Below are 25250 nucleotides of genomic sequence, written 5' to 3'. Positions count from 1 at the left end.
CGTCGACTGCACCACACAGCTTGGTATCATCGCAAACGTGCTGAGGGTGCATAATGAGGTAGTAAGTAGTGTTTGTCTACTTACATATGCTAATTGTCCCCTGTAGGGCCCTTGCGGTGTGGCACTGGCTGTCCTGTCACTAACCAAGGCTGACTCCTGTTCCCCGCCTGCTCTCTGCTCGCCAGGTCCCACCAAACACCCCCGATGACTCGCGTTTGCGGTCTGTCAGAGGAGCAGGAGCCCACCGTTCCCACGCCTGTTCCCAGGCACACACAGCCTCGGCGGGAAGCGCGTTTTTCGAATTCGAGCGCTTGGACACGCCTCCGGCCGTCCGCCCTGTGCCCGCCCCTCCATCCCCGGGCTGTCCGAAAGGCTGTGCCGCAGGTGAGGGCGGCCCCGCCGGGCGGGGCGGGCCGAGGGTGTCCCGCGGGCCCCGCTCCGCTCTGCCCGGCGCGGCTCCGCAGGAAGCGCCGCCCGCGCTCCTTCCTCGTCCCGCCTCTTTTCTCCTCCTCCGCCCGCCTGCGGCGGCGGCTCGGCGATGCAGCAGCACTTTTGCCTGGCTGACTGCGACGTGGTGGGCTTCGACCTGGACCACACGCTCTGCCGGTACCACCTCCCGCAGAGCGCACGGGTGAGTGCGGGCGGCGCGGGCGGCCGGGAAAGCCGCGGGAGGGGCCCCGCTCCGCCCCGCTCCCGCCGCATGCCCAGCCAAAGGCAAAGCGCCGGGGCGCGGGGCCGGGACCCCTCCGGCGGGGGCAGCGAGCCCTGCGCCGGCTGGCTCAGACATCCACGGAAGAAAAGAGAAACGCAAATGCATCTCTCGCTGGGCGCTTCCTCAGCAGGCCTCTGCTCGAGCGAAGGGGACAGCCATGTCTCCTTCCTTGAAAATGGTGCTTCTTTCCTGGCCGTAGCGGCGCTGAGGAAAAGGTAGAGCCTCCCCGCCAAATCCAGAGATGCTGCAGAGTGAGGAGTCCGCAGCACTTTGGACAGGAGACCTTTGCGAACTTTCTGGTGCTTACAGTAAAACGCCGAGTTTAGAGGCACGCGGCACCTCTGATTTGGCCCTGTGGTCTCTTTCGGAGAGGAAGTGCTGTCCTGTGCTGTGCGCTCCCGCCCTTGGCACTTTCTTTTTTAAACCCCCTGGTAATCTTACACTGACTTGTCCTTCTCTGTTGATGTCAGGACTCTGTCCAGGAGCTATCTTGTGTCGTGGATGCTCCTGGTGTCTCACTCTCCCCTATTCTTTGCCTACAGTCACCTACAGTACATTTTGCACTGCACAGGACTCCCACGCTAATTGCAAGATATTTCAGAATTTGGTATAGGAACAAATGTTTATGAGCTGTCCCATTTATTAATAGGCATGGTGCAGTGCATCTAGTGTTGAAAAAGTGCATTGCTTCCCTTAGCTATGTGTGAACTTGCGTGGAGAAGCATCTTCCTTACAAAAGAGGGTTCAACAGTAGCAATAAAATGCGTGAGCTCTTAAATTTCTAGGTGGAAACTGTGTAACAGTAGGTTTACCTTCCATGTTCTTTCTGTTGTGCCACACACATCACATCTTACACAAGCACGTTCTTGCTGATAAAAATTTTGTCCGATGATGGCAAACATTAGACAATTGATAACTATAAGAGTTTTTAAAAAACTCTAACCAACCAATGAACAAAATGGAGAAAAAATCCCAAAACCTTTTACTAAACTTGGTTCGCTCTTCATCTTCTCTCAGAAGACAGAGGCAGACTGACACATGCCCATTGCATGCCTCCTTACCTATTGGAAATAAAAAGTACTTTAAAAGGCTGACAGGCCCAGCTGAAGATGTAGTTAGTTCTTACTGTTTCAGCGTTGGCCTTCATATTTGTCTTTCTCAGATATCAATCATATTAATTCCAAGACCATATGTTGCAATTAAAGAAAAAAGGGCAGGGAACAACTTCAATAAAAGAACCTTGAGAAAAAGGGAGCAATTAGTATTTTTGGATGGTCTTTAAGGACATGGCAGCATCTCCGTAGATCTGCTTGTAAAACTTTACCAGCACAGTACATTAATAAATTGTTGAGTGTCATGCTAAGTCTTCTGAACTTAGAAATAATAACCATTTATTCAGTAGTTGCTGATTTTCTTCAAAATAAATTCTGTCAAATACTTTTAAAATGCCCCCTAAAGATAAATATTTATTGGTTTGGAAGCTGCTTGTTGAATCTCAGTAACCATGACATTTAAAATTTAAAAGAATGAACAAAACAAAAAGGATTGGGGAGGGGCAAGTAGTGACTAGTCTTTAACTACTTGCTATCTTGATTTCCCAACAGTCTTGAAGCACAGGGACTGTAAAATAAAATGTTGTAATCTGGGCTGTGCTGGACACATTGCAGCAGAACTCTTGTGTGTTTTCCAGCTGTGATAGAAATAACTTCAGGCACTACTTCCCAGTGGAGGCAGTGGGACAGGGGGGGCTGGTGTGATTTCACTTAGGAGGCGCTAACACTCGCATCTTGCCACTTCCCAAGGAAGCAGTGTCTTTGATGTCACTTAATCGATATAATGAATGCATATGTTTTTTTCATTTGTAGCTAATATATGATAGCTTTGCCCAGTATCTGGTAACGGAGAAGGGCTATGACGAAGACTTGCTGATTCTAGCACCAGACAGCTTAGACTTCTGGTGAGTACATTGAAAATAACATCATTCCTTTAAGCTGTAACTTTTACAAAGCCCGGAAAATAGCTTCGTTTATTAGGCAGTTGGTGTCATGATTGTCAAGTCCAAAGGACAAATCAAAAATTACAGTTTTAAATACTTGTTCTAAGAAGTATTTGTTATGAGATACTTCTAACGTGGTATTTCGAAGAGAGAGCTGAGCATCCAAGCTTGCTTTGTCTGTGCTTCCAGCTGTCTGGACAGGAGCCTTTTAGTCTCACTCTCTTATTTTATATATCTTCTTTGTCTTCTACATTCTATTCAACAGTAACCATCAGATTTTAGTCATTTTTCTCTCAACAGATGTTGTTGTGTTTGTGTAAGGTAGAATAATCCCAACAGCCTTCTGAGAAACCACAAGAAGGTTAAATGCCGGGAGGTAGCCTTTGGGTGGCACATTAGGCACAAAGCTGTGATAAAAAAGACTGAAACACAAGTTCCTGCTCTGAACTCAGTGGTCTTTGAGCAGGAACTTGAACCTTTATCTTTTAACTTCAGTAGGTTATTATCTAGGCCGTGGGGGTGGAGATTTGAAGGCCAGATAATCACTAGATATTTTTAGGGGAAAACACATGGATTTTTTTTGAAATAATATGTGCATTCTTGTGTAATCATTTTTACAATTCAATATTTGACTGGACAGTTTCCAGTGAGATTGATTTCAACTTCTGTGAGATGAGCACTGTATCTATTTATTATATTTTGAGGCCTGTGGTGCAAGAAATCATTTGTTCAGCTCTAGAGATCTTGGGTTTGGTCTCCTATTGAAGCAGGAGGTTCATTATTGTGGACCTGCATGCCTACAGTGCTGGTAACAGTGTGTCATTGCTACTTGCCCAGGAGTCATTCATGAAAGGTTGGGATCTGCTTGCTGCCTTCATGGCATACCTTCTTTCCTTTGGGTGCCTCATAGAGGATGAAGGTGCCTTTACTTCCTCAGTCACATTTATTCATTTGTATTCTAACCACTGAATTCTGAATTAATTTTTCAAAAAACCTAAGCAAATTTAGATTCAATTGTCCAAAAGATAAAGATTTATTAGGGAGAATTAGAAACTCTTGCCAAGTGTCTCCAATGCTGTCAACTCTTCCCTTGTTAGTGATGACTAACATGGAAATGTTTCTGCTTCATGTGTTCTTTGCTTGTTCAGTTGCCTCATTTAGAGTGACGTTCTACCCTTCTTTTCTGTAGTAACTGGTGTTATCAGTCTAGTAATAGCTAGAGGAGTTGCCACCAAAAAAAAAAAATTCTTTAATAGAAGTGACTTAAATATCACATTTCTTAGTTTTAACTATTTGGGCCTTAAACCTCCAATCAATCTATATGAACAGTCACTGAATTTACTGGACATGGAACTGGGTTTATTTAGTAGGATTTTGCTATGTAAGGAAAATCCAGTCCTCATTGCAATAATGTGTACTTTCTTATAGAGAGCATTGTTCAAACATGGAAGTATTTGAAGGGTTGTGACTTGTTTGGTTTTCTGTAGCATCGTAGCTACAAGCACCATAGCTTCTGTAACTGCGTATCACTGATAGATATGAAGACAGTCCTCTGAAAGCATTAATTTTTTGTTTCTTCTGTAAAATTAATTTATTCTTAGTTGCAAAGGCTTGGTGTTGGACATTGAAGAAGGAAACTTCCTGAAACTTGCAGAAGATGGAACAGTTTTAAGGTAATATTGACAATAAATCTATATTGTTAAATATAAGTTATATTGTTAAATACATTAACATTTTATCCCCTTTCTAAATGCCATCTCTCAATTTTATAAATATTTAAAATATTAATTTAAGCATGCATTAATTTATTAGATGTAAAAGTTTAAATACTCTTTGGTAATGTGGTGCTCAGTTTTTGTTAATGTTACGTATGGAATCTTTTGGGGATGTTTTGGTGTTAGCTGGTAGTAAATAATATCTCATTTTTAATAAAATCTGAGACTCTGAGGACATGTTGATCTTGAAAGTGAATTCATTTTCTTTGGTGGCTACCAATGTACTCTTTGTCCAGTTCTGCTAAAATCCAGAGTAAAGTATTTCTTTGGATTGAGAGTAACCTGGCTTGGGAGGCAGTGCTAATGACTAATACTAATGACTGGAATGACTATTATTTTGTGCCATAGATATTCAAAATTCTGCAAGTTTACAACATATAATTTAAATTGCCTGAGATAAACACAGAAACTGATACATTCACTTTCAGAATTGTAGGGGGTTTCCTCTTAAAAGCTGTTTTGCTTTCAGTCCTCGTTTCAGTACATCCTTAGTTCTTCTTTCCCTCCTTTTTTTTTTTTTTAATATAGAAGACTGCTGTTTTGAATCAAAAACTGAAAAGCAAATATATCTAAAGTATATTAATCTTAGTCCCATTTCTGCCTAATTTTGTTCCAGAATGAAAATCTGTGTAATTCAGTATGCAAGACAGACTCTACTTTTTTTTTTTTTTCTGATAGCATGTGGGAGAAGGAGCCTGAAGATGCTAAGGAAAATCAGATCTCATTAAAAGAAGAAAGAAATACTTTTGAGTCATCGCTGTGTATCCCAAAATTCATTAAATAGCATGAATTTTGGAGTACTAAATGCAGAATTCAAGATTAAGGGATATATATACCTCATTAAAGGGAAGAGTGGTACAGGGTTACTTCTTCTGGTGTTGCCTGTGTTTGCTTCAAAATGGGACCCAATTTGATGGTCCCAACTATTTGATTTTTAATGCCTAAAAAGGCTTGTGTGTACTTATGTATTAAAGAGCTGCTTGCAGGGCTCAAACTAGCACTTTTCCATAGTCCTGCCCTGCATTCTGTGAGTGTTACCAGGCTTCAGAATGATGTATAGGCTTTCTGCACTGTGCTTTATTGTGCAGTGTATACTGATAGCTCAAGTATAGTGAGTGTCCTCACACAATTGAAAACATTCGAGCAACACAGAGTGATTGTGTTAGCAGGTGAGGCACGGTAGCTGTGCCCCAGCCAACCAAACCTTTGTGTAGTAAGGCTTTTATCAAGAACTGGAATGTATATGATAAAAGCTTAGTAGGTCCTGGGAAACTTCTAAGCTGTAAAGAGAGTCAGTTTTGATCAGCTTGCATCCCCTGCAATATCCAGTTGCAGTGTGTTACTTTGCACAAGTAGTAATGTTTGGATGTTTTCAACCCTTTTCTGTTTTGTTTTGTTTTTTTATAAACAACTTAATGCATCGAATAGGGCAAGCCATGGTACAAAGAGCATGACATTCGAAGAGATCCTGGAGAACTATGGAAGGAGGGAGTGGAAGCATTTTAATACAGTCAGTGGAATGGTTTCACGCACAGGTAGCTATGCTTTAGCATGTCCTCTTCTTTGAAATTGCTCTGGTCCCTTCAGTGCCTCATACTGTTAGTTCTTAACACTGATTTGTAAAAATGCTTGAACTGGAAATTGCCAGAATAGGTAAATGTATTGGGGGAAACTTGATTTTTATGTATTTTTAACTTCTAGTACTAGACTTCACCTTAAATCTTTTTCATGGTATTTATTTCATGATAAGACAAATGAGCTGACATTATAGGCATGTTTTGGTTATAGTGGTGGGCACACTGTCCCTTGATGAAATAGACTGATACTGCCAGTATCATGATTTAACCCAAGCCAGCAGCTGAGGAGCATACAGCTGCTCATTCCCTCCCGCTCTGCCCAGGCCCAGTGGGCAGGAGAATCAGAAAGAATGGTAAATCTCATGTTGAGAACAACTTATAATTGAAACAAAATGATATTATAATAAATATACTAATAATACTACTAATAATTATTGTATTGATAAGGAGACAGAGCCTCAGAACCCAAGAGGAACAGCTGATGCACAGTAAATTACTGAATACCTGCTGACTGATCTCCTATCTCATTCAGGATAAATCTTAAATTTTTCTTAATTGTTGACTTGTTGCCATCAGTGCTGTTACTGGAGGTCTCAGTGCAGGTGCAAAGAACAATGTGGGTCTGGAAACAAAACTTTGAAGTTCCTTGCAGTTGAAGTTCCTTGTGTTTAAGAGAGGAGTCACTTTGAAGGAACTGTGGCTAGGTTTGTGTTCTTGCTCTGTGTTTCCTCTCTGCTTTACTTTGATCTTGGCAGTTGCAAATAACACACAGGAAGTGCTCACTTAAGGTGCATTTTTTTATGTAATGGAGATACTTTCGTTGAGATTTTTCTGACTGCAAATGTAAGGCTTATTCTAAACTGTAGGTAATCTTTTGCAAAAGGCAGGAAGAGAGAGGTTTCCTTTGGTCATATAGGATATGTGCTTTTCTTTTTTGCTTAAACATGCACTTGGTCTCTGTTGTGGATGTTAATCCCCATTTTGCTGACTTGTTCTTGAATATACCTAAGAGACAGGACACACAAGATCATGAAAAAAAAATTAATCACTGGTTAAGTCATTTCACTCCTTGGAGAGAGTTGTTGAGCATGACCTTAGTCTGGGGGGACACTGGCACCCTCCTGATACAATTCTGTTTTGCGGACTCGTGTAGTAATGTGAGCACACTTCCCCTTGGTCCAAGGCACTGTCCGCAGCGTGTGGGTGCAAGGGACATGACTGTGTCAGACCTGTCCAAATGTCTCTGAACTTCTCAAACACTTCTCTTGTGTTTTCGCTGCTAGGGAAAAAGGTATTTTGGAAGAGTTGAAAGATACCATCCTGACTTAAAACTCATGGTTTCTCCCCCTTTTCTTACACCTGGGATTTTAGAATCTTAAAATGTCTTATTAAAACCTCACTGTCTTCATATAGATAAACAACTTTTAGTTGCCAGTTGTGAGAATCAGAAGTGGAAAAAAAGGCTAACAAAGGTTGGGAAACAGATAATGCTTATTACCAGTAAAATCCAAATAGGAGCTTATATTATTATTCAAAAGTAATTTTTGTTTGTGATTAAAGCATACAATACAGGGGTGTTTAAAGTATATTTTTCAAATTATTTTTTCCAGCTAAATACTATTTGTATGATAATTATTTTGACCTGCCAGGAGCTCTCTTGTGTGCAAGGGTTGTGGACAGCTTAGATCAGGTAAGAACTGGATTGTTTGAAAATTATGTATTGCATTGTCTTTTTCTTTCACCACCACATCTCTTGGATGCATTATTAAATGCATATGATTTGGGTATTGAACAGCATCAAGGTCTTTTTCTTATTTGGACTGTTCCATGTTGGACTTACTGTATTAAAGTTGTCTCTGAAGATAATTATGAGCTACATGGCATGTTCAAAATAAAAGTGCTTCCACCAGAGGGCACAAATAACTAGGATACTAATAGAAATGTGCTGTTTCCTCAAGTTTACCCTGTGATATGCAGAATGCAGTTCTTAAAATCTCAATTATCTTCAATTATGCTTGATGGTACTTGAAATAAATAGAGTGTAAGTTTTCTGAATGACTCGATTTGCTAATTTGGAAGTCGTTAATGATTTGAAAGCTTCGTTTCATCATTTTTTAAGCTTGTTTTTGTCCTAAATATGTTGATCTGTGTACACAGATATAAATACACCTCTGGCATAGTATCTTTTAAATTTTTTTCCTCTGATAAACAATAGGTCAAATTCTTAAGGTGGAAAATACTTGAACCTTTTTCAGTGCTTTTTAAATAGATAGAATCTCCTAAATTCTACCACTGAAGTTTGATGAAAATAGTTTTGTTGTATAAAAGTAGGTTTGAATGTTTAATTTGTGTGCAGCTGGAGATAGGAGAGAGTTCTTCTCACAGAGTAACTATATTGGTGTCAAAAGAGTACTGAGGCAGTCTTCTGGCCAGAGGTACCAAAGCGCTGCAGGCCTGAAAATTACTTAACCTTGTCTGCAGAGTGAAAGTCAGAGCTGTGAGATGAGTATCTGGGGTCTCTTTGGATATTAGGTGACTTGCTGCTTTAGCCTTCACTCCAAAATAGCATGCTGAGTAGATTGCTGCCTAAGTCCAAGTGCTGCATGAAGTTAGCTAAAACTAGCTTATCAGGGAAGCATGGAGGACAGGTGCTCAGTAAGACTCTTAACTTTCTGCCTGATTAATCTCCTTCCTCTAAGCTGTTCACAGCTTAGAAACCTGTTGCAGTTGTGACACCTGTATTGTATTTACTTTAATTTAGACTCAGCACAAATCACCTACTTATTAAGAGAGAAAGCACATCATAGAATGTGTGTAATAAGCTTTCACATCCTATTACTAGTTTGCAGGCTGGAGCACTGGTCCTGGGTCAGTGCCATCTTCAGCCAAAGGGAATTAAAGCTGTGGCGTTTCTCCGGAGAGCTACAAGAAGTGGGTCATGCACCCTCTTCATCTCCTAGCAGTTCTAGAGTATTTTTCTGGATGTCGGCCCCATTTCAACCGGAGGGCTACAGCAATTCCCTGGAAGGTTAGCATCAGCCACTTGAGAAAGATGCAAGGCAGGAGGTGGTCAGCCTCTCCAGCCCAGAACTCATGCCTGCAAAATGCTGCATCCTAAGGGTTAGAAACCATTACATTTTCTTCTTTCACGTTTCTAAAATAAAGTAGAGCCTTCTGTGTCCTGTTCTGTGAGCCTGCTTAGTAAGTGCTGTTTTCTTACCGTTTTCAGACACCATCCTAGGTTCAAGAAAGCTTTCTACTGGAAGCAGATGCGAGAATTGCTAAGTTTGGGTTCAACATAGGTTTACACATGAGCTGGATGCTGGACTACCCTGCACTGTTAAAAATGTGTCTGTTTTTGCTGTGTCCAGAGCCAGAACTCTTAATGTGTTTTCAGACAAAGCATGGGAGCTGGTTAGTGGTTTTGATCTTCACACTGATGAGCTAAACAACACATTGCTTTGTTTTGATGGTTCAGCTAATAAAATCACATTTTGTAATCATACCAAAATCATGGTGGACTGCATGGCCATGCATACAGTTTTCTCTCTGCTTTTCGGGAATCAGTCAGTTTTCCTTTACATCGTGTGCAATGCCTGAAGATTTGCAAGAAATTTGTTTAAGTTATTTTAGTCTCCCCCGAGCTCAAATGTTTTGAAGGAAGTCTACCCGGTTTTAAACTAGTATCCATCTGTCCTCAAAACAGCACTCTGAGGAACTTTCTGTTCAGTGCACTGGTTTTTGGGGGTTTTTGTGGGAGAAACAAGCAAAAAAATCCAAAACTCCAAACTAAGGACTAAGCCAGCCACATGGAGTATGAGGGGAGCAGACAGTTGAGTCTGTCTTGAGAAGAGTGCTAGCTTAGGCTGCTTACATTGCTGCTAGACAGATGGTCCCCAGTATTTCCTGTGCATGGCTTTGAATAATCACCCTTGGTTAGCATCCTTGGCTAGCTGAAGCTGACATATGAAACCTTTTCTCTTTATTAGCTCTTTTATGTGTTTCTGTGGCAGTTTACTATAGGAATGGATTAAAAAAAAACCTCTGAAAAACACACAGCACCATATCTTTCCTGCCCTTAAACTGTAGAGCTGATGGACTATAAGCAAACTGCCATAGTGCTTGTCAGTTATGCACAAAAGACCTTGTTTGTGTGACTTGCTGATTGTGAAAGTAAAAGCAGACTGTTCTCTGGAAGCCTCCATGGCAGATTTGGCCTGAAATAGCAGTTTGCTTCAGTATATATAAAATACATGGTTTTGGTTTGGCAGTGATAAGGGTTTGAGTTTGGGTTTTTTTCAGTTTCTGAATGTTTCCCTCTCTACAAAAAGCTTTATGCTTATAAAATGGGTCATTATTCGGGTATCGGTGCAGATATCAATACACAGAGGGCAGCAGTGCCCTGAAACCTGCTAACAGTTGACTTAAAATGTATCCTAAAGCAGATGTGGAAGGCCTGTAACAGCATTACAGAAATACTTTCCATGACACATAAAGACTATACCACCTGCTTTACTGCTGCCAGGTTACTGTGTAAGTTATAGAGCTACAGGCTCTGTAGCTAATCCTCTGCTCTCTAATACTGGCTGGCTGTGTAATTGCATCTGTTTCATTCATCACTACTAAAATTTGTGGAGTTTGAGAGTGCTGTGGGGCTCAGCTGGTTGAGAAGGTTTTCCTCTCCCATGTGAGATTCTGAAGGGGCAGCTGAGGTCAACTGGAGCTCTGCTATGCTGGGGAAGCTTTCTGGGAATAGCCAGAGACTGTTCATAATCATGGACTGCCTTCCCCTGTTCTTCTGCCAGAGCTGGGGTTTGGCAGTCTTCAGAGCACAATGCAATCAAGTGCTGCTCAGCCAGGCTTCTGGATGAGTATTTTATACCATGTTTGGGGTAGGGTTCTTGGCAGAAGGGCATTACCTCTAAATTATAGCAAAGGGATTTGCCAGTCCTTAAGGTGGAAGGTGGTATCAATGCCAGGCTGTGGATAATGTCAGCATGCTTGTTAAGTTCAGTATCTGCAGCCCTAGGCGCTTCTTTTTCCCAAATGTCAGTGGGATGCTCATTCTGTAAGTTGCTGTTCTGATGCCCCTCTTTGCTTTAATGTTTTGGAGTTCCTCTCAAATATTAATCATTTCTCCTTTTCCCTTCCTCCTCCCATCATAATCCTCTAAGAGGGACATAACTTGTCTGCAGTTACCCAAAGTTAAGCTGGGTACTACTGAGCCTTGATGTCCTGAATCCTGCTGTCTTACTATTGTCTTAATCCATATAATTTTCTTTATTCATGGCATTTCTGTCACTGTTTCACTATGAAAGCTTGTAATAGCTGATACTTGATATAATGACTAGGTTCCTTTTGACATTTACAGCGTGATGGTCAGAAAAAGTATGACTTCTGGAAGGACATGGTGGCTGCTATCCAACATAATTATAAAATATCAGCTTTTAAAGGTAAGTGGGTTCACTGAAGAATCACTATAACAGCTGAAAGTATTACATGTGCTTGCAAGAGCAAAGATGTTTGCAAGTACGCTGTAGGCTACTCAACACAGCTTTTACTTTTCACGTTCATAAATAGTTGTATAGTAAACACATGTTTTTCCTGTAATAAAACATCTTTATCATTACTATTTCTGATTCGTTTCACTGTTTTGATGTCTTTAATAACAATTGTGATGTGCTATTTCACTCATTTTAGAAGAAAAATGGTTTCTTACCATGATTGGTATGGTAAAGTGGACATCCTTGAACTGTGTTTTGAATCTATTCCTTATGATCTTGTAATGATATATAAAATCAGAAATACATTGGGGAAGGAAATTCAAGTACTAACTAATATTTGATGAATTTCTTTAGTGCTCTAGTTTTGATTAGAATTCCTCATGTGGTATTGACACAATACAGAGGCAATTTTGAACTTCCTAACAATTGCAAGGGACCATTTTTTAAATAATAGTGTTTCTCCTACCAAAACCAACCTTATAATACTGTAATATAAATTAGAATTGGAAAACATCTTGGATACCCTTCACCAAGAAATTATTTTCCTTTCTTCACGGACATAACTTCAGAGTTACTACTAAATATAATATAAAATAATAAGTTGATAATAAAGGCTAACCATTGTGGGTGCACACAGTTAATTGAAATTATTTTTAACCTTATTTCTTGTAAAACATTTATATGCAGCTCAGTTCTGAATTCTGAACTACTATTAGAATTACCTTGGTTGATGCAACAGTCACTAGACACCTGTCTAGTTTGGGCCTTCTTAAAGCCTACTTTTTGTTCACCTGAGTTGTCCTACTTGCTGTATTTCTTTCAAATGTAGTTGACAAAATTGTTTCAGAGATTCCAAACAAAAATGGAAGTTGATACCAGGATGCAAATGGTAAAAACCAGCAAGATATTCCCAAAGTGCTTTGTTTGTTGTTGCTGAGTTTCTGTTGGAGCTTAGAGTGTGATTGGTAGATATGAGTTTCCCTAGGAACTCATTCGTACACAAAATAAATATATCCTTTCTTTTCTGCTGATATGAAATCAACCCTAATCAACTGTAACTATATTTTTAGAATTTTTGTTAATTCTTTTCTTCAAACCATGACAACTCTTTTTTCAAAAAGGTGTGGATCATGAAGCAAAAAAAAAAATTTTTACAAGTGTTCTTTGGAAATTAATGAGATCCAGGAAAAAGGTAGTCTGAACTTTGAAGTCATACAAATAATTACTCAGTTTTGTTTATATGTAAGTGTCTGCTTGTGTGTACATTTGGACACTTATACCTATCAGGTACTTATTTCTATATGTAAATCTGGAATCTGCAAATAAAATCTGTGATATGACTTAATCCTTTCTAGCTTCTGTCAAAGTGCACGTGCATAAGAGCGTTAAAAATACAGAAAAGTATAGTAACTGAGGCACGAGTTTTATTGGATAAAGCTCTGTAATATTAGAAGTGAAACAATACAAATTATATGCACTTAAATATTGTAATATAAGAAAGTGATATACTCTGTCATTAATCACTTTAAAAGGCTTCACAGTGTTTTTATTTTCCATTTAATAACATGGTCCAGTAGCTAAAGCACTGAACATGAGTCAGAAGAACCAGAGATAATTTCTTCCTGTATCACTTACCAGTGATATTCCCATGGAGCATCTCTTTTTGCTTCAGGCCCCTCTGTGATATAAGAATAATGGTACTAATCTTCTATGACTGCTGACAAAGAGATTTTATTTTTCTCAGTTTCACATCTAACGTAACTTCCTGAGGAAACTCCTAAACCTGGCTCCCAACATCTACATACCAGGAAGCCCCAGTGTCTTTCATAGCCCAGAGTCTGGCCAGAAAACCACAGGCTTTTGACTTAACTCCATGTCTCGTAGAGGGTTTAACCCCTCAGAGAAAAGCAGTGCTCATTAACAGTTAGTCAAGGTAAAGTTCCAAAAGCAAACTTATTAAGTGGTCAGTTGAGGGGACGCAAAGTTCCCAACTCGAAACGCCGTCTTAGCGGTGCCATTGTCAGTGGCGGAGCAGAACGACTGACCGCTTTATGTTTTGAAATCCACTGAGTGTTTGCAGTTCACTTTGATTTGTTGTCAGTGTGCCCTTGTGTCTCTTTGTCCCTTCTCTTTTTCACATAATTTTTTTGATCATAATCAGGTGTCTGACGGATTTTGCTTTTCATTGTCTTAGCTATGGTAATTGCCTTAGATAATTGCCTTATGTTATTTTTTTTGGATGGCTCTTTCAGATAGGCCTAATTGTCCTGACTCAGCTTGATGAAGGGTATTAACCCACTCTTCTACTTGTAAAGAAGTGAAGAATTGAGGCTTGCAAAAGGAAATTAAGGGGGTTCCCAAATAGCCCTGTGTTATTTTAGACATTCCATAGTGAAAAATAACTCAAAAAAAAAAAAAAAAAAGAAAGAAAAAGAAAATCTATGAAAAAATACTGTCAGAAAAGCGTGGTGTCAGATAGTAATGAGCACAGATATTTGCTATGTGGTCATTGCTTACAGAGTAACACCTGCAAGGGTGCTCTCTGCAATTGATATCCAAGCTGAGAATTACATTACTTGAGAATCCATTTTATTCTCAATATTTTATTTTTATTACTGGAATATTTTGCAACTGTGAGGTGATTAACATTACTTTGACTGTGTTGGATTTAGTGGATGTTTTATAGACATTACTAAAGAGCAATTTTAAAGAAAACATCATGGGGCAATGTATTTTACACTATTAAACTGTCGGCATATTGTGGAAACAACGTGTGCTCTTCAGAGGACTAATAAGAGCTTGAAGTATTGTATAATTATTTCCTTGTGAAAAATTTCAGATTTGATGATTTTTCTTGACAGAAAATTCAATAGCTTTTTGAGGGAAATATTGCCAAATACAACTTCTTAAAGCAGAATTTTGTAAAATTCCTTATCTTAAAGGCTACTTCCTCTGTTCTGAAGACTTGTCTTCCCCTGTAATTTTCCTGAGACTTCTGAAAACTGTAGCATCTGTGGCTATATAGTTAAAGTTATATATCTGCAATATTTTCAGCCAGTTTATAAGATTATATTTCATTTCAGAAGTAAAAAAATCATGGCTGATATGTCAGCAGACTTCATAAATTGCCCATAGCAAGGATTGATACACATGTTTTTGATCACAAGTTTATGGTCTTGGCAAAAGATAATGAATCTAGATGTCTGTGATATGTGTGTTTTATCTTTTATATGCAACTTCAAATATAAGAAACAAAAAGCAAAGATGCTTTTCTGGCCAAAAAAAACAATCTTCCAAAAGTTGTGCAAAATATTAGTAGCTCCTAATGCTGATGTAGCAGTGATGAGATATCTTTATTTGTTTTAATTGTGAAAACTGCAACAAAGAAGCAAGTAAAAAGTAAATTTGTTACATTTCTTTGCTGTGCTTTCCAGCTAAATACAGAAGGGATTTTTTGGGTGCTTCATGTTTTTTATCACGTAAGGCTTCAGAAATTTCAGTACTTCTTTGGAAGTGATTTTGTACTACTTTTTAAGTTTTAAAGCTTTAAGTTTTCCTTTGAATCTCATGTTGGATTTTCTTTCCTCTGATATCCAAGATCCAGAAGAAATAGGGTTTTTGGAAGGGCTTTATCTTTAGATAGATTGCTCATATTCATGTGGAGGAAATATTAAAAAACAAGCTTTAGAATGCTACAGACCATCCCAAGGTCCCCTCTAAACTGAAAATCCAAAGCTAAAATCAAAGTATAAGTTGTGCTTTTGCCACAATTTGCTGTATCATCTCTAGCTTTTCAGTTTTAAGAGGTGCTTTCTCGGTGACTTAATATCTGAGCAATTATGAAAGACTTAGTGACTTAAAAAAACCGGGCATGAGGTACCAAGCTGTAGACTTATTTGAAGCCCCACATGTTCGAGGAATAAAGACATGAAGGACAAAACCTGATTTAAAGTGGATGGATGGATGGATGGATGGATGGATGGATGTATGGATGGATGATAAGGGTTAGTGCACTATGCTTTTAACAATGCTGTCTGGGCCCAGTTTCTTCTGACTTCATTGGAATCACAGGGCAGTAGTATACTGCTGAGCACCAAGCATCTACAACAATTTCAAGCATGTGCTTTGGTATACATTTCATGTTGTGAAAGAGACTAGATGTTGAGACCAGAGTCTCACAACTACCAAGTCGTATTTTCCAGCTCCCATATCCAGTCCCTCTATTTGTTTCTGGAACAAAAGTTCCAGGCTGGTTGAGTGGATGGGCAGCAGCACATGTTTGAATACTGGGAAGTGCTGTTGAATTAATGTGAGTGACTGCACGGGCAAACAGTTTTAGTGCAAAAAGGAGATTATTCTTCAAAGATCTGTAATTAATATTTATCCTAAAACATTAAGCTAGAAAAGTGGGAGTAGACAATCAGACTCAAGTGTCTGGAGTTTTATTTTAGCTTGAAAGAAAAGTATTGCATAGTTGCTATTTATAAATGGTGGTACTGTTCTTTGTATTATTTCCATACAAACATTTGTGTGTAGTTTTTATAATAGTAGCTCCAATTTTCTTGACTATGTCTACTTGGTTGCTAAAATAAATAGATCTCATGTTACACTATTTAAGCATTTATTATTTCACTGAATTATAGCCTAAACCACAGGCTTCCTTATCCAGCAGCACTTAAAAAAAGGAAGAAAAAAAATCTTAAAGTTGCTTTCATGGTAGGTCTTTACAGTTTCCAAAACATTATATAGTTTTCCTAATGATGGATCAACTATCAAGCAAAAGGTATCCTAGCTTTTTTTATTAATCCCAGTGTATTATCAAGTACTTAGGACATTGCTGATTTCAAATGCACACAACATAACAAGCCTCAAGTTCTGCTTTCATGAAGAAATGATAATATCACAAAAATTTTAAGCATAGGCCTACAGACTTTCAGTGCAAGTGATTAAAAGCTTCTGCTTAAAAAAATGAAGCTAACAATAGTAGCTTTAAGGGTTCATAAGGTTTTGATATATATGATACTTTTAAAGCACGTGAATGGCAGCTGTCATTGGAAGAAATGTGTGATCAATCTATTACGGTTTCATAACAATTCATAAGCTAACTTTTAGCATAACTAATGAAAGAGATGACTAATTTTTGTAAGACATGTTTGTATGTAGATATGGTAAATATGGTTATGTCTACTGACTAATTACTGCCATATCTGATAAATTTACCAAATAAATTCCTCACACTACTGTGTTTTAAAGGAATGAACTGTTCAGGAAAAATCCAGGCAAGCATTATCTCCAGTTTAGGGGTGGTAAAGCTGTTCTGGTTTTGTAAGTGTCTGCATCTTGTGAAGATATGTTTTTAAATTTTAGATTTGGTCAATGTTGTTTTATAGGACTCTGAGTATTGTAGTTTTACAGAATATTAGGAGATTTTAAAATGTTGAACTAGTTTGTTGCATCAATGTGCATTAAAGAAAGCCAAGTGGATTTCAAGGCTTCAAATTGGGCTGCTTTTTCATATTGTGAAACTGTAGATCTTCAATAACATGTAATAATTTGTAAATCTACCTTTCTCCAAGGTAGTTATTCATTAATAAGAACAGTAGAGCTAAACAAAAACTGCGATGTTGATATGCACTCTAATAGAGTTGTCATTCTTGTCTTCTGTTGGATAGCTTATAGATGAAGCTGGATGTAGAATGTTCCTGACGTGTATTGTCCAGCTGTTGAGCTGACTGTGGTGTATTTGAGACCATTTACTTGGAATAAAATACCTTTAGGTAATTCAAGTATAGTGAAGTATGATCTAGCATACTTTATTGTATTAGGACCAGGGGGGCCTTGGGGAACCCAGTGTGATAGTTAGAAATTCTGATTTTCCTTTTAAAAGGAAAAAAAGAAAAAAGGACGGAGACTGGTACATTATATTAATTCGTAAAATTTTAATGTTGCATTCAGTCAGACAATCATCATTCAAAACAATTTTTTAATGACAATTTTCTAAAAACACACAATATCATTCTACTAGGTTTGAACCACTCTCTTCCACCTTCTCACTCCCTCCTCCTGTTGCAACACTGAAATTGCATTACCTGTTATTGATAAATCAGATCAGTACCTGGTTATAATGGTCTGAAGGAGAGTGTGTCAGGACAGGGTAAGTGGGATATTAGATGTGAGCAAACAGGAAACCTGAGAAAGAAGAGTGAACATAGTCAGAGGAGTAGAGACCATTAGATTCTGAATTGGGCAGTTGAAGCCATACTTGGTCATTCTCCATAAGATCGATGACAGCACTGCCAGAAGCCTGGTCAAGGTATCCCTTCTTGTACTCATCATAGGTGTACATGAGTGGGGAACCATTTTTGTAGAGTGCAACCCAAACATTTGTTCCTTTTGCATGTACATGGTAGGAAAAATAGTACAGTCCAGGGGTCCTGCAGGTGAAGATTCCTGTTCTGGGGTCATAGTGTTGCTGCCTATTGTACAAGATTTTATCAAATTTGATGGGGACTGTTGCTGCAGGGTAGGCTTTTGAGAGGATGACACTGAAAGCAGACACCGGCATCCCTGTCAGAGCTTGGTTTACTCCTCCTTTTATGAAAGATATCCCTGACAGCTCCCGAGACTCTCCTGCTTTAACATAGCCTTCAGGCATCTGTGGGATTACAGCTTGGCCAGGGGGACCAGGAGGACCCGGGGGGCCTGGCAAGCCGGGCTCACCATTGCTGCCTTTGGGCCCGGGGGGTCCAGGTGGTCCCATGGGTCCACTTAAGCCTTTTGTGGAAATGCCTGCTGGGCCTGGCAGTCCTGGTGCTCCTGGCTCACCCTTTGCACCTGGGGCTCCTGGCAGGCCAGGGGGGCCAATGGGGCCTCTGATCCCAGGTATTCCTGAGGGCCCCCTGGGGCCTGGCTCACCATTGGTCCCTGGCACTCCCTTGGCTCCTTGTGGACCCATTGGACCAGGCAGCCCAGGTAGCCCAGCAGGGCCTGTGTCGCCTTTTGGACCTGGGAGACCTGGGTGTCCCTTAGGACCAGCAAGACCCTGCTCACCTGGGTATCCCGGTTTTCCCTCTAATCCTGGTAGGCCTCGTTCCCCCTTGGCCCCTGGGAATCCCGGGTGGCCTGCAGGGCCCATGTCACCTTTGGGCCCAGGAAGGCCGTTTTCACCAGGCAAACCTTTGAGTCCTTGAGGGCCTATGTTCCCTGGTGGCCCGACTGGCCCTGGTTCTCCTGGCACACCAGCTGGACCTTGGTCTCCTTTAGGTCCTGGAAGGCCGGGAGGACCTTCAGGCCCTCTGTGTCCCTTCATCCCCGGCAATCCTGGCTTTCCAAAACCTGGGAGTCCTGGGGATCCAGGCAACCCTGCAGGTCCAGGATGTCCCTTGGCTCCAGGGATGCCTGCTGCTCCTGGTGGTCCCATTGGCCCAGGCTTGCCAATGCCAACTTCGCCAGGTTCACCTGGGAGGCCCTGGGGACCTGGGAGACCAGCTGCTCCAGGTGCACCTGGAAAACCTCGGTCACCTTTCAGACCTGGCTGACCTGGCAGGCCATTTTCACCAGGCTTCCCTATCCCAGCAGGACCAGGGGGGCCCCGAGGTCCCTGTGGGCCTGGAAGACCCCTGCCACCCGGACGGCCTGGAATGCCAAATCCATTTTCTCCCTTTTGTCCATTTATACCAGGGATACCTGGCTCTCCTTTCTCACCAGGGGGTCCCCTTGGCCCCTGAGCTCCTGGAGGACCTTGTGGTCCTGGCTTGCCAGGGACAGTCAGTCCTGCGGGGCCGGGAGTGCCGGGGGGCCCCTGTGGCCCTCTTGCTCCTGGGAGTCCAACAGGTCCAGGTTCTCCTTTCTCACCATTTAGTCCTCTGGCTCCTGGCTTTCCTGGTAGACCTGGCACTCCTGGCTTTCCAACCGCAGAGAATCCAGGTGGTCCTGGGGGACCAGGGGGGCCTTGGGGACCCGGACTTCCAAACCCTGGCTTTCCTGCAGGACCTGGTTGTCCTCTTGGTCCAGCGGGGCCTGGGGGACCAGGGGGTCCTTGTTCCCCCCTTACCTGCACACCTGTGAGAGAGAGGAAACCAGATCAACCAGGGCATCTACAACATACTTGCAGGCAATGTAGCATGGTGGTGAAATGCATGAAGGGCTAGTTTAACTTGAACATGGTAGAAGTCAAATTTCAGCTGCTGTGTTGGTCACTGAGAACCTGACATTCAGAGTAAAAGTGTTTCACAGCCCTTACCAGTAACAAGTGCAAATTTGTTGGAAATGAGAAATAGAAGGCCCCTAGAATTTTATATTTTTTTTTGCTTTTGATTCAGGGTCATCAGAGAGCTTAAAAAATGCTGTGCAGGCAGATGCAGACTATTAAGTAAGGAAGAACATCCCCAGCCAGGTAACAGATTTAGCAGGTCACCAGTTTGATGAATGAAATTGCAGAAAGCTGTCTGTGCAGGTGTAACAGTTTTCCTGAAACTACTTGGTGCTACATTTAAGTAGTGAGAATTTTCTTCTTCCCTCTCCCCTACTTTCAAAAGTGGGCCATGGCACTGGTTCTTTTGTAAACATATGCCTGTTGTATTTTCAAATATTGTCTGAAAGACTTCTGTCTGTCATAAAAATTTCACACAGTGGCAAGGTCACAACTGATAATTCACTTTACTGCTGTCAGAATTCTGGCACTGTTTCAGGTTTCTTTAATACTACTTCATTTTCTTGGTTACCAAAACAGCAGGTGGAGCCACTTAACCAAATGTCACAAATAGAGGACCAAACGAACAAGCTCACTACTTAGTTTTCTGTGTGTTTAGAGGAGCCTTCAGCTTCATGTTGGAATTAGAATGCTGATTTGTTGGACATTACTTATAAGATTAACATAGATACTGTGAGACTACTTCAGTAGTTTGCAACAACTGGCAGCATTATAGAACAAAATGGCATATCTGTGAGGGATGTTAATTCTAAAAGTAATTTTAAAAATAAAAAGTGAAGGATGCAAAAAGAGCCTAGACTCTGTTTTTTATAGTGCAACATATTATTTAGAAAAGGTTAATAATTTATCAACAATTGTATCAGCTATAATTTTTCCTTTCAGTCTCTCACAAAAAGACCAGTGTATGTATTACATATATACACATGAAAGTTTATGCAATTGCTATTCTGCTGTCTCTTAGATAATAAACTGCATTTTCCAGTCTGTGTTGGACCAAAAATGAGGTGAAGGTGGAAACTATTCTTCTACATATTGTTTTGTTGTAAAAAAATAATGGAGGTATGCTCATGAAATACATTTGATTTTGGGTTTTTTTTGGATCTGCAAGGTTGCCTTCTTCCTGTATTGACAGGGAAATTGCTCTTACCTAGAAAGTGTAGAGAGTGCATTTTCTGCTGATGCATAAAATCAGCACAAATGCATATCAACTTATTTTGCACGTCTTCCTATCTCATCCTTCTTAAGGCCATGAAAAGGAAGATAGCTGTTAAAATCCTACACATAGGATACAAGCATGTGATTTATTTGTGATATATAGACAAACTTTTTTGGGTTTTTTTGGTGGCAGATTGCATCAGACTTTAGCTCAGAGTGCATCTCCTTATTACTTTTACCATATTTTAGATGCAAATATATTGGTCCTAGGTTCACAGAGTCGGGGTATCTGCCAATTTAGATAAGATGTTAATGGCATTGTCAGCGCTCATGTTGTTATAGAGATTTTTCTGTGAGCTATATTGTTCCAAAGTTGTGCTGCTTTTAGATTAAAATCGTAATTTTAATTGTGCTGTCTAAAAGCAATGGTTATTCCTCTGAGAAAAGGACTGCTAAATCCATTAATGAAGTAGAATTTATACCAAGAACGTTGAAGTATTGGTTGGCTACTCTTTTACATGTCTCAGCACATACCTTGATGCAAAATTGGTCTACATTCTCTAGTGCAGTCAAACCCCATATATGTATTGAATTAAATATGTAGACTTTAACATAACCTGCAGTAATGGCTTATTTAAACGTTGTTGAATAGTGAGACCTCATTCAATTATTGTTTTCAACTTGCACTTTTTAAATATTTCAAGCCAAGGACATACTGGTTAAAAAATTGTGTTCTGGAGACCTGTCAAGACCAAGATTTTTTTAAACAATTTCACCAAACTTTAATAGGCTTTGGTTGTCAACAGAAATTGTGTGATCTGTTATATGTTGCCATGAGTCACCGGTTTGTGTTTAGACTGAAATTTCAGTCCCAGGCTGCTTTTTGACAAAGCTGAACAAAGCAAAAAGATAATTTATTGGTAACTGTATCTGTAAAAGTCAATGTTTGGTGATCAAATAGGAGAAGTAAGCTATGATGAAAAGCTTGCCATTGCTACTTGAGCTGTTTGCGTATGGAACAACTCACTAGACAAAAGCTGGATTGATTTGGTTCTGTAGGCTCCTGTTTTATTCTTCTGAGATAATCTCAGATTAGGAGTGATGATCTCTCACAGTCTTTCCTCTTTAAATTCTTCTAAAAACTCTCTATAGGATGCAAGAATAACAGTCCTCTATTTTGGTGCTTGTTCACCAAATGAAAATTTGTAAAAGCACTTTTGAATGACTGGAGTCACATGTCTATATAACTGTAGGCTGTTTCTGCTTTTGAGGTCTAGTATATAGTCTTCTGTTACCTTTCCTAAATCAAGAGCATCTTATACTTCTCAGGCTTTGATATAGTCATTCTCATTCTAAATATGGATTTTCACTCACATTAGATTTTGTGTTAGTATATAAAGTGAAAACTTTATTTTCATAAAAATTTCCCCCTTTCACGCCATTTTCTGTCTACCCTGATTCTTGCTTAATTTTTGCTGGTTTCCCCCTTCCCAGATGTTTTCTATAGAGGGGGAAAGAAGAAACACTATGAGGAGAAGTAAATGAAGTATGGTAGAGGATAGCCAAGTAAATACTATACTTCACTTTAAAATAGTATAAATATATAAATTATTATGAATAAAGTAATAGAAAAACACTATGAAAAGTTAATGAGGAAGGAGGGAGGAAATGCAGCATTTAATTCAGTGAGAATTCTAGTTAGTGAGTCCTCAGAGTGGCTGTTTATGTGCATGTATCTAAATTTAATCCAGGAATGCTGTTAGGATTCCAGAAAGTCCTTGTGCTGAAGACAAGGGATGAAACTATGATAGTATTTTGGTACAGCCCAGAAGAATATTTTGGGGGTAAGGTTCCCAGCCATGCTGCTTTCAGCTGGTTCTTACTGCAGAGATTCTTGGAGCATGTGTGTCAGAGCTGGTTGGTATGGGGCCAGTGCTGACACCAGCTGATACGAGACCAGAGTCTCTTTGGGCTCCATGTGTGCTGCTCATGATCAGACAGTCCAGAGAATCAGTCTGCAGAACTAATCTGAAAAAACTCCCTGAATGAAGGTAATGTGGATGCAATGCCCTGAGCAGCAATTCTGCTCTCCAGATTTGTCCCTGTCCTTTTTCTGGTGAAGAGAAGCTTTTTTGCTAATGCTGTTTTCTGAGCCACTCATTCAGTTTCCTCATTTCTGCCCAAGTGTGATTATTACAACTAAAAGTAGATGGGATACAGCAGAAAACAATGCTATTTTGAATATCCTGATGATGTCTGAAAGAAAATAATGCTATTCTCAGGGTGGAAGGCAGGATGTTTACAAGGAAGATTCAGTTCTCTTAATTTTAGTAATGACAATTTTGAGTAGACATTATGGATCAGAAGCTTTGATTTCAAGTTTTTTTAAAAAGATGTTGGCCTAGGCATGGAAAAATAAAACAGAACTCAAATAGTTTCAAACATTAGGGATAGCCACCAGTTTGACTTAAAGGGACAGAGAGGATAACCAGAAATAAGATACCACAATGTAGCATTGCGGTTACATATTGCCTACACAAGCTGCCCTAAGACTGATTTATGCAATGAAGAGATTTGTTTTTATATCCCAAAGCTGGAATTGTTCTATTACTATGTGCTAATTCTGATAATTAAAGCATAAGCTTAAATCACTCATGAAAAACTATGTAGAAGTTTATGGCACATTTTTACAACTATATATCATTTTATTTTGTCTTTCTAGGCTTCAAATGGGTCTTCATTTGCCCATGTGTATCATAAATATATTTAAATTCACACCTAACATCTGTTTTGAGTACAGATAACCTGACAAAATATGTAAAAGTTCTTCCTGAAAGGTAGGTTGTAGGTGACAGGCCTGTTGCTAGAAACCCCAGGGTTGAATTAAGAAATTTGAAGATAATTAACATGTTGTACATCATTACGTACACAATCGTGTTGTGTTACTCCCACTCTTGAAACGGAGTTGTTTCTTTGAGCTGTTACTTTGTTTCTGCTGTATATGCCTTTGGTGGTTATCATGTAAAAAATTTTTCTGACAGGTGTGCATCTTTGTCAGTGGGAGGCAACTCCAGAGCCACTGCAAATTCTTTCTGCAGTGGTAAAATTATTTTAGTAAACCTAAACTGTTAGTGAAATTCGACTACCAGTAGCATAAGGCAAGAGGTTTTGTTCATGTATTGACCCTCTAGGAATAATTGTGTTGGTTTATTATGAAAAAATAGTAAACTTACCTTGACTCTTTACATTGTATGGTAGAAAATGTGGCCCCTTGATGCTGGATTGTTTCTGATATCTCTCAGAAAAATATCCATCACCGCCATGGACAATGTTCAGACAAAACAGCAGCAGTAAAGATATTTGTAAATGCATGTTTCCAAATCTGTTCTGTGTTAGAAAAGGTAGAGAAAGTTTGTTTTAAGGAAAAGCTGTTTGGTTACATTTCTGGAACATGAATAAATGAGTTTTCTTAGGTTATCGGTATTAGAAGTAACATTATTTTGTGCTTACTTCCATCTGCTTTCACTAGCTATGAAAAATCCTCTAAGAAAAAGGGAATCAGCATTGCTATCACTTTGAATGATGGAGCTGTTGTATAGATAGATTAGAGGCAATAGTTCACTCTTAGGAAAAGAATAATTCTGATTGGATGGCAGCCTATTCAAGACAACAGTATTCAGAAACACGGATTATTTAAACTAGAGCTCCAAAGTAAGTTCAGGAGTTCCATATATCAAAACCCCTGAAATGAAGAAAAGTTTTCATTGAAAATACATAAACACCTCCATGACCTTACTGCCTCTGTCTAATGCTATAGCAAATGAAGGATGAAGTCCTGGCTGCTTCAGCATCAGTGGCAAAAATCTCACCAAGGTTGAAACCTGGTTTTTACCCGTAGCCTTACAAATAGCTCCAGTGGCAGTGAGGATGCTGTTACTGGCTCTTAAATATCAACCCTCTTCCCTCCCCAGACAGAAAACAGGCATCCTGAAGAAGTTACCATCAAAACCAAAGAGAATAAAATGGAGTCATGACATACCAAAATGTTGTGGAGCTCCAATGCAGAGTGGTAGAGGAGTGAATCCTCCTCTATTGAGGAGTTCTTCTGCCACTGGTGAGTGAGCAGAAGCTGATGATTTCAAGTGCCACCCTTGAGTATTTATCTGGTTTTCCCCTTAGCTGGGTGACTGCTGGACATAAGCTCCTCCCCCAAAATCAGTAAGCAGCAATTATCTGTGTGTGTATAAGTGTGTTTTTTAGGGGTGGGGGAGAGCTATTTTGGGCAGTCATCCTAGATTCTCTTAAGGGGGTTTTTGTTA

At 39.8% G+C, this 25250-nt stretch overlaps 2 protein-coding genes across 3 annotated transcripts in view; one reads left to right on the top strand and one right to left on the bottom strand.

The window, feature by feature from the left end:
- The first annotated feature begins 415 nt into the window (after positions 1 to 415).
- The window catches only part of NT5DC1 (5'-nucleotidase domain containing 1), a 131102-nt gene continuing 106267 nt past the window's right edge, over positions 416 to 25250 (top strand). For both annotated transcript variants that reach the window (XM_019290265.2, XM_010402660.3), the window contains exons 1-6: positions 416 to 631; positions 2578 to 2669; positions 4310 to 4381; positions 5912 to 6018; positions 7671 to 7750; positions 11432 to 11513. In XM_019290265.2, coding sequence (XP_019145810.1) covers positions 539 to 631; positions 2578 to 2669; positions 4310 to 4381; positions 5912 to 6018; positions 7671 to 7750; positions 11432 to 11513 — 526 coding nt within the window. In that variant the 5' untranslated portion in view covers positions 416 to 538. The remainder of the gene's footprint in view (positions 632 to 2577; positions 2670 to 4309; positions 4382 to 5911; positions 6019 to 7670; positions 7751 to 11431; positions 11514 to 25250) is intronic.
- COL10A1 (collagen type X alpha 1 chain) lies at positions 17484 to 25126 on the bottom strand. The gene is made up of 3 exons (XM_010402649.3): positions 24971 to 25126; positions 24165 to 24318; positions 17484 to 19625 (listed from the first exon to the last, which is right to left on the bottom strand). Exons 2-3 carry the CDS (start codon positions 24301 to 24303, stop codon positions 17731 to 17733), a joined length of 2034 nt encoding a protein of 677 aa, XP_010400951.1. The 5' UTR covers positions 24304 to 24318; positions 24971 to 25126; the 3' UTR covers positions 17484 to 17730.

This window comes from Corvus cornix, chromosome 3 (assembly GCF_000738735.6).
Source record: "Corvus cornix cornix isolate S_Up_H32 chromosome 3, ASM73873v5, whole genome shotgun sequence".
Lineage (NCBI taxonomy): Eukaryota > Metazoa > Chordata > Aves > Passeriformes > Corvidae > Corvus > Corvus cornix.
The sequence above is the reverse complement of the archived record's forward strand: the minus strand, read 5'-3'. Positions and strand labels throughout refer to the sequence as shown.

Excerpts from the sequence above, each read along its gene's own strand:
- COL10A1 (XM_010402649.3), bottom strand. The coding sequence starts at position 24,303 with ATGCATTTACAAATATCTTTACTGCTGCTGTTTTGTCTGAACATTGTC. Across the intron at positions 19,626-24,164 it reads ATACAATGTAAAGAGTCAAG|GTGTGCAGGTAAGGGGGGAA; the intron begins GTAAGTTTACTA and ends TCTCTCTCACAG.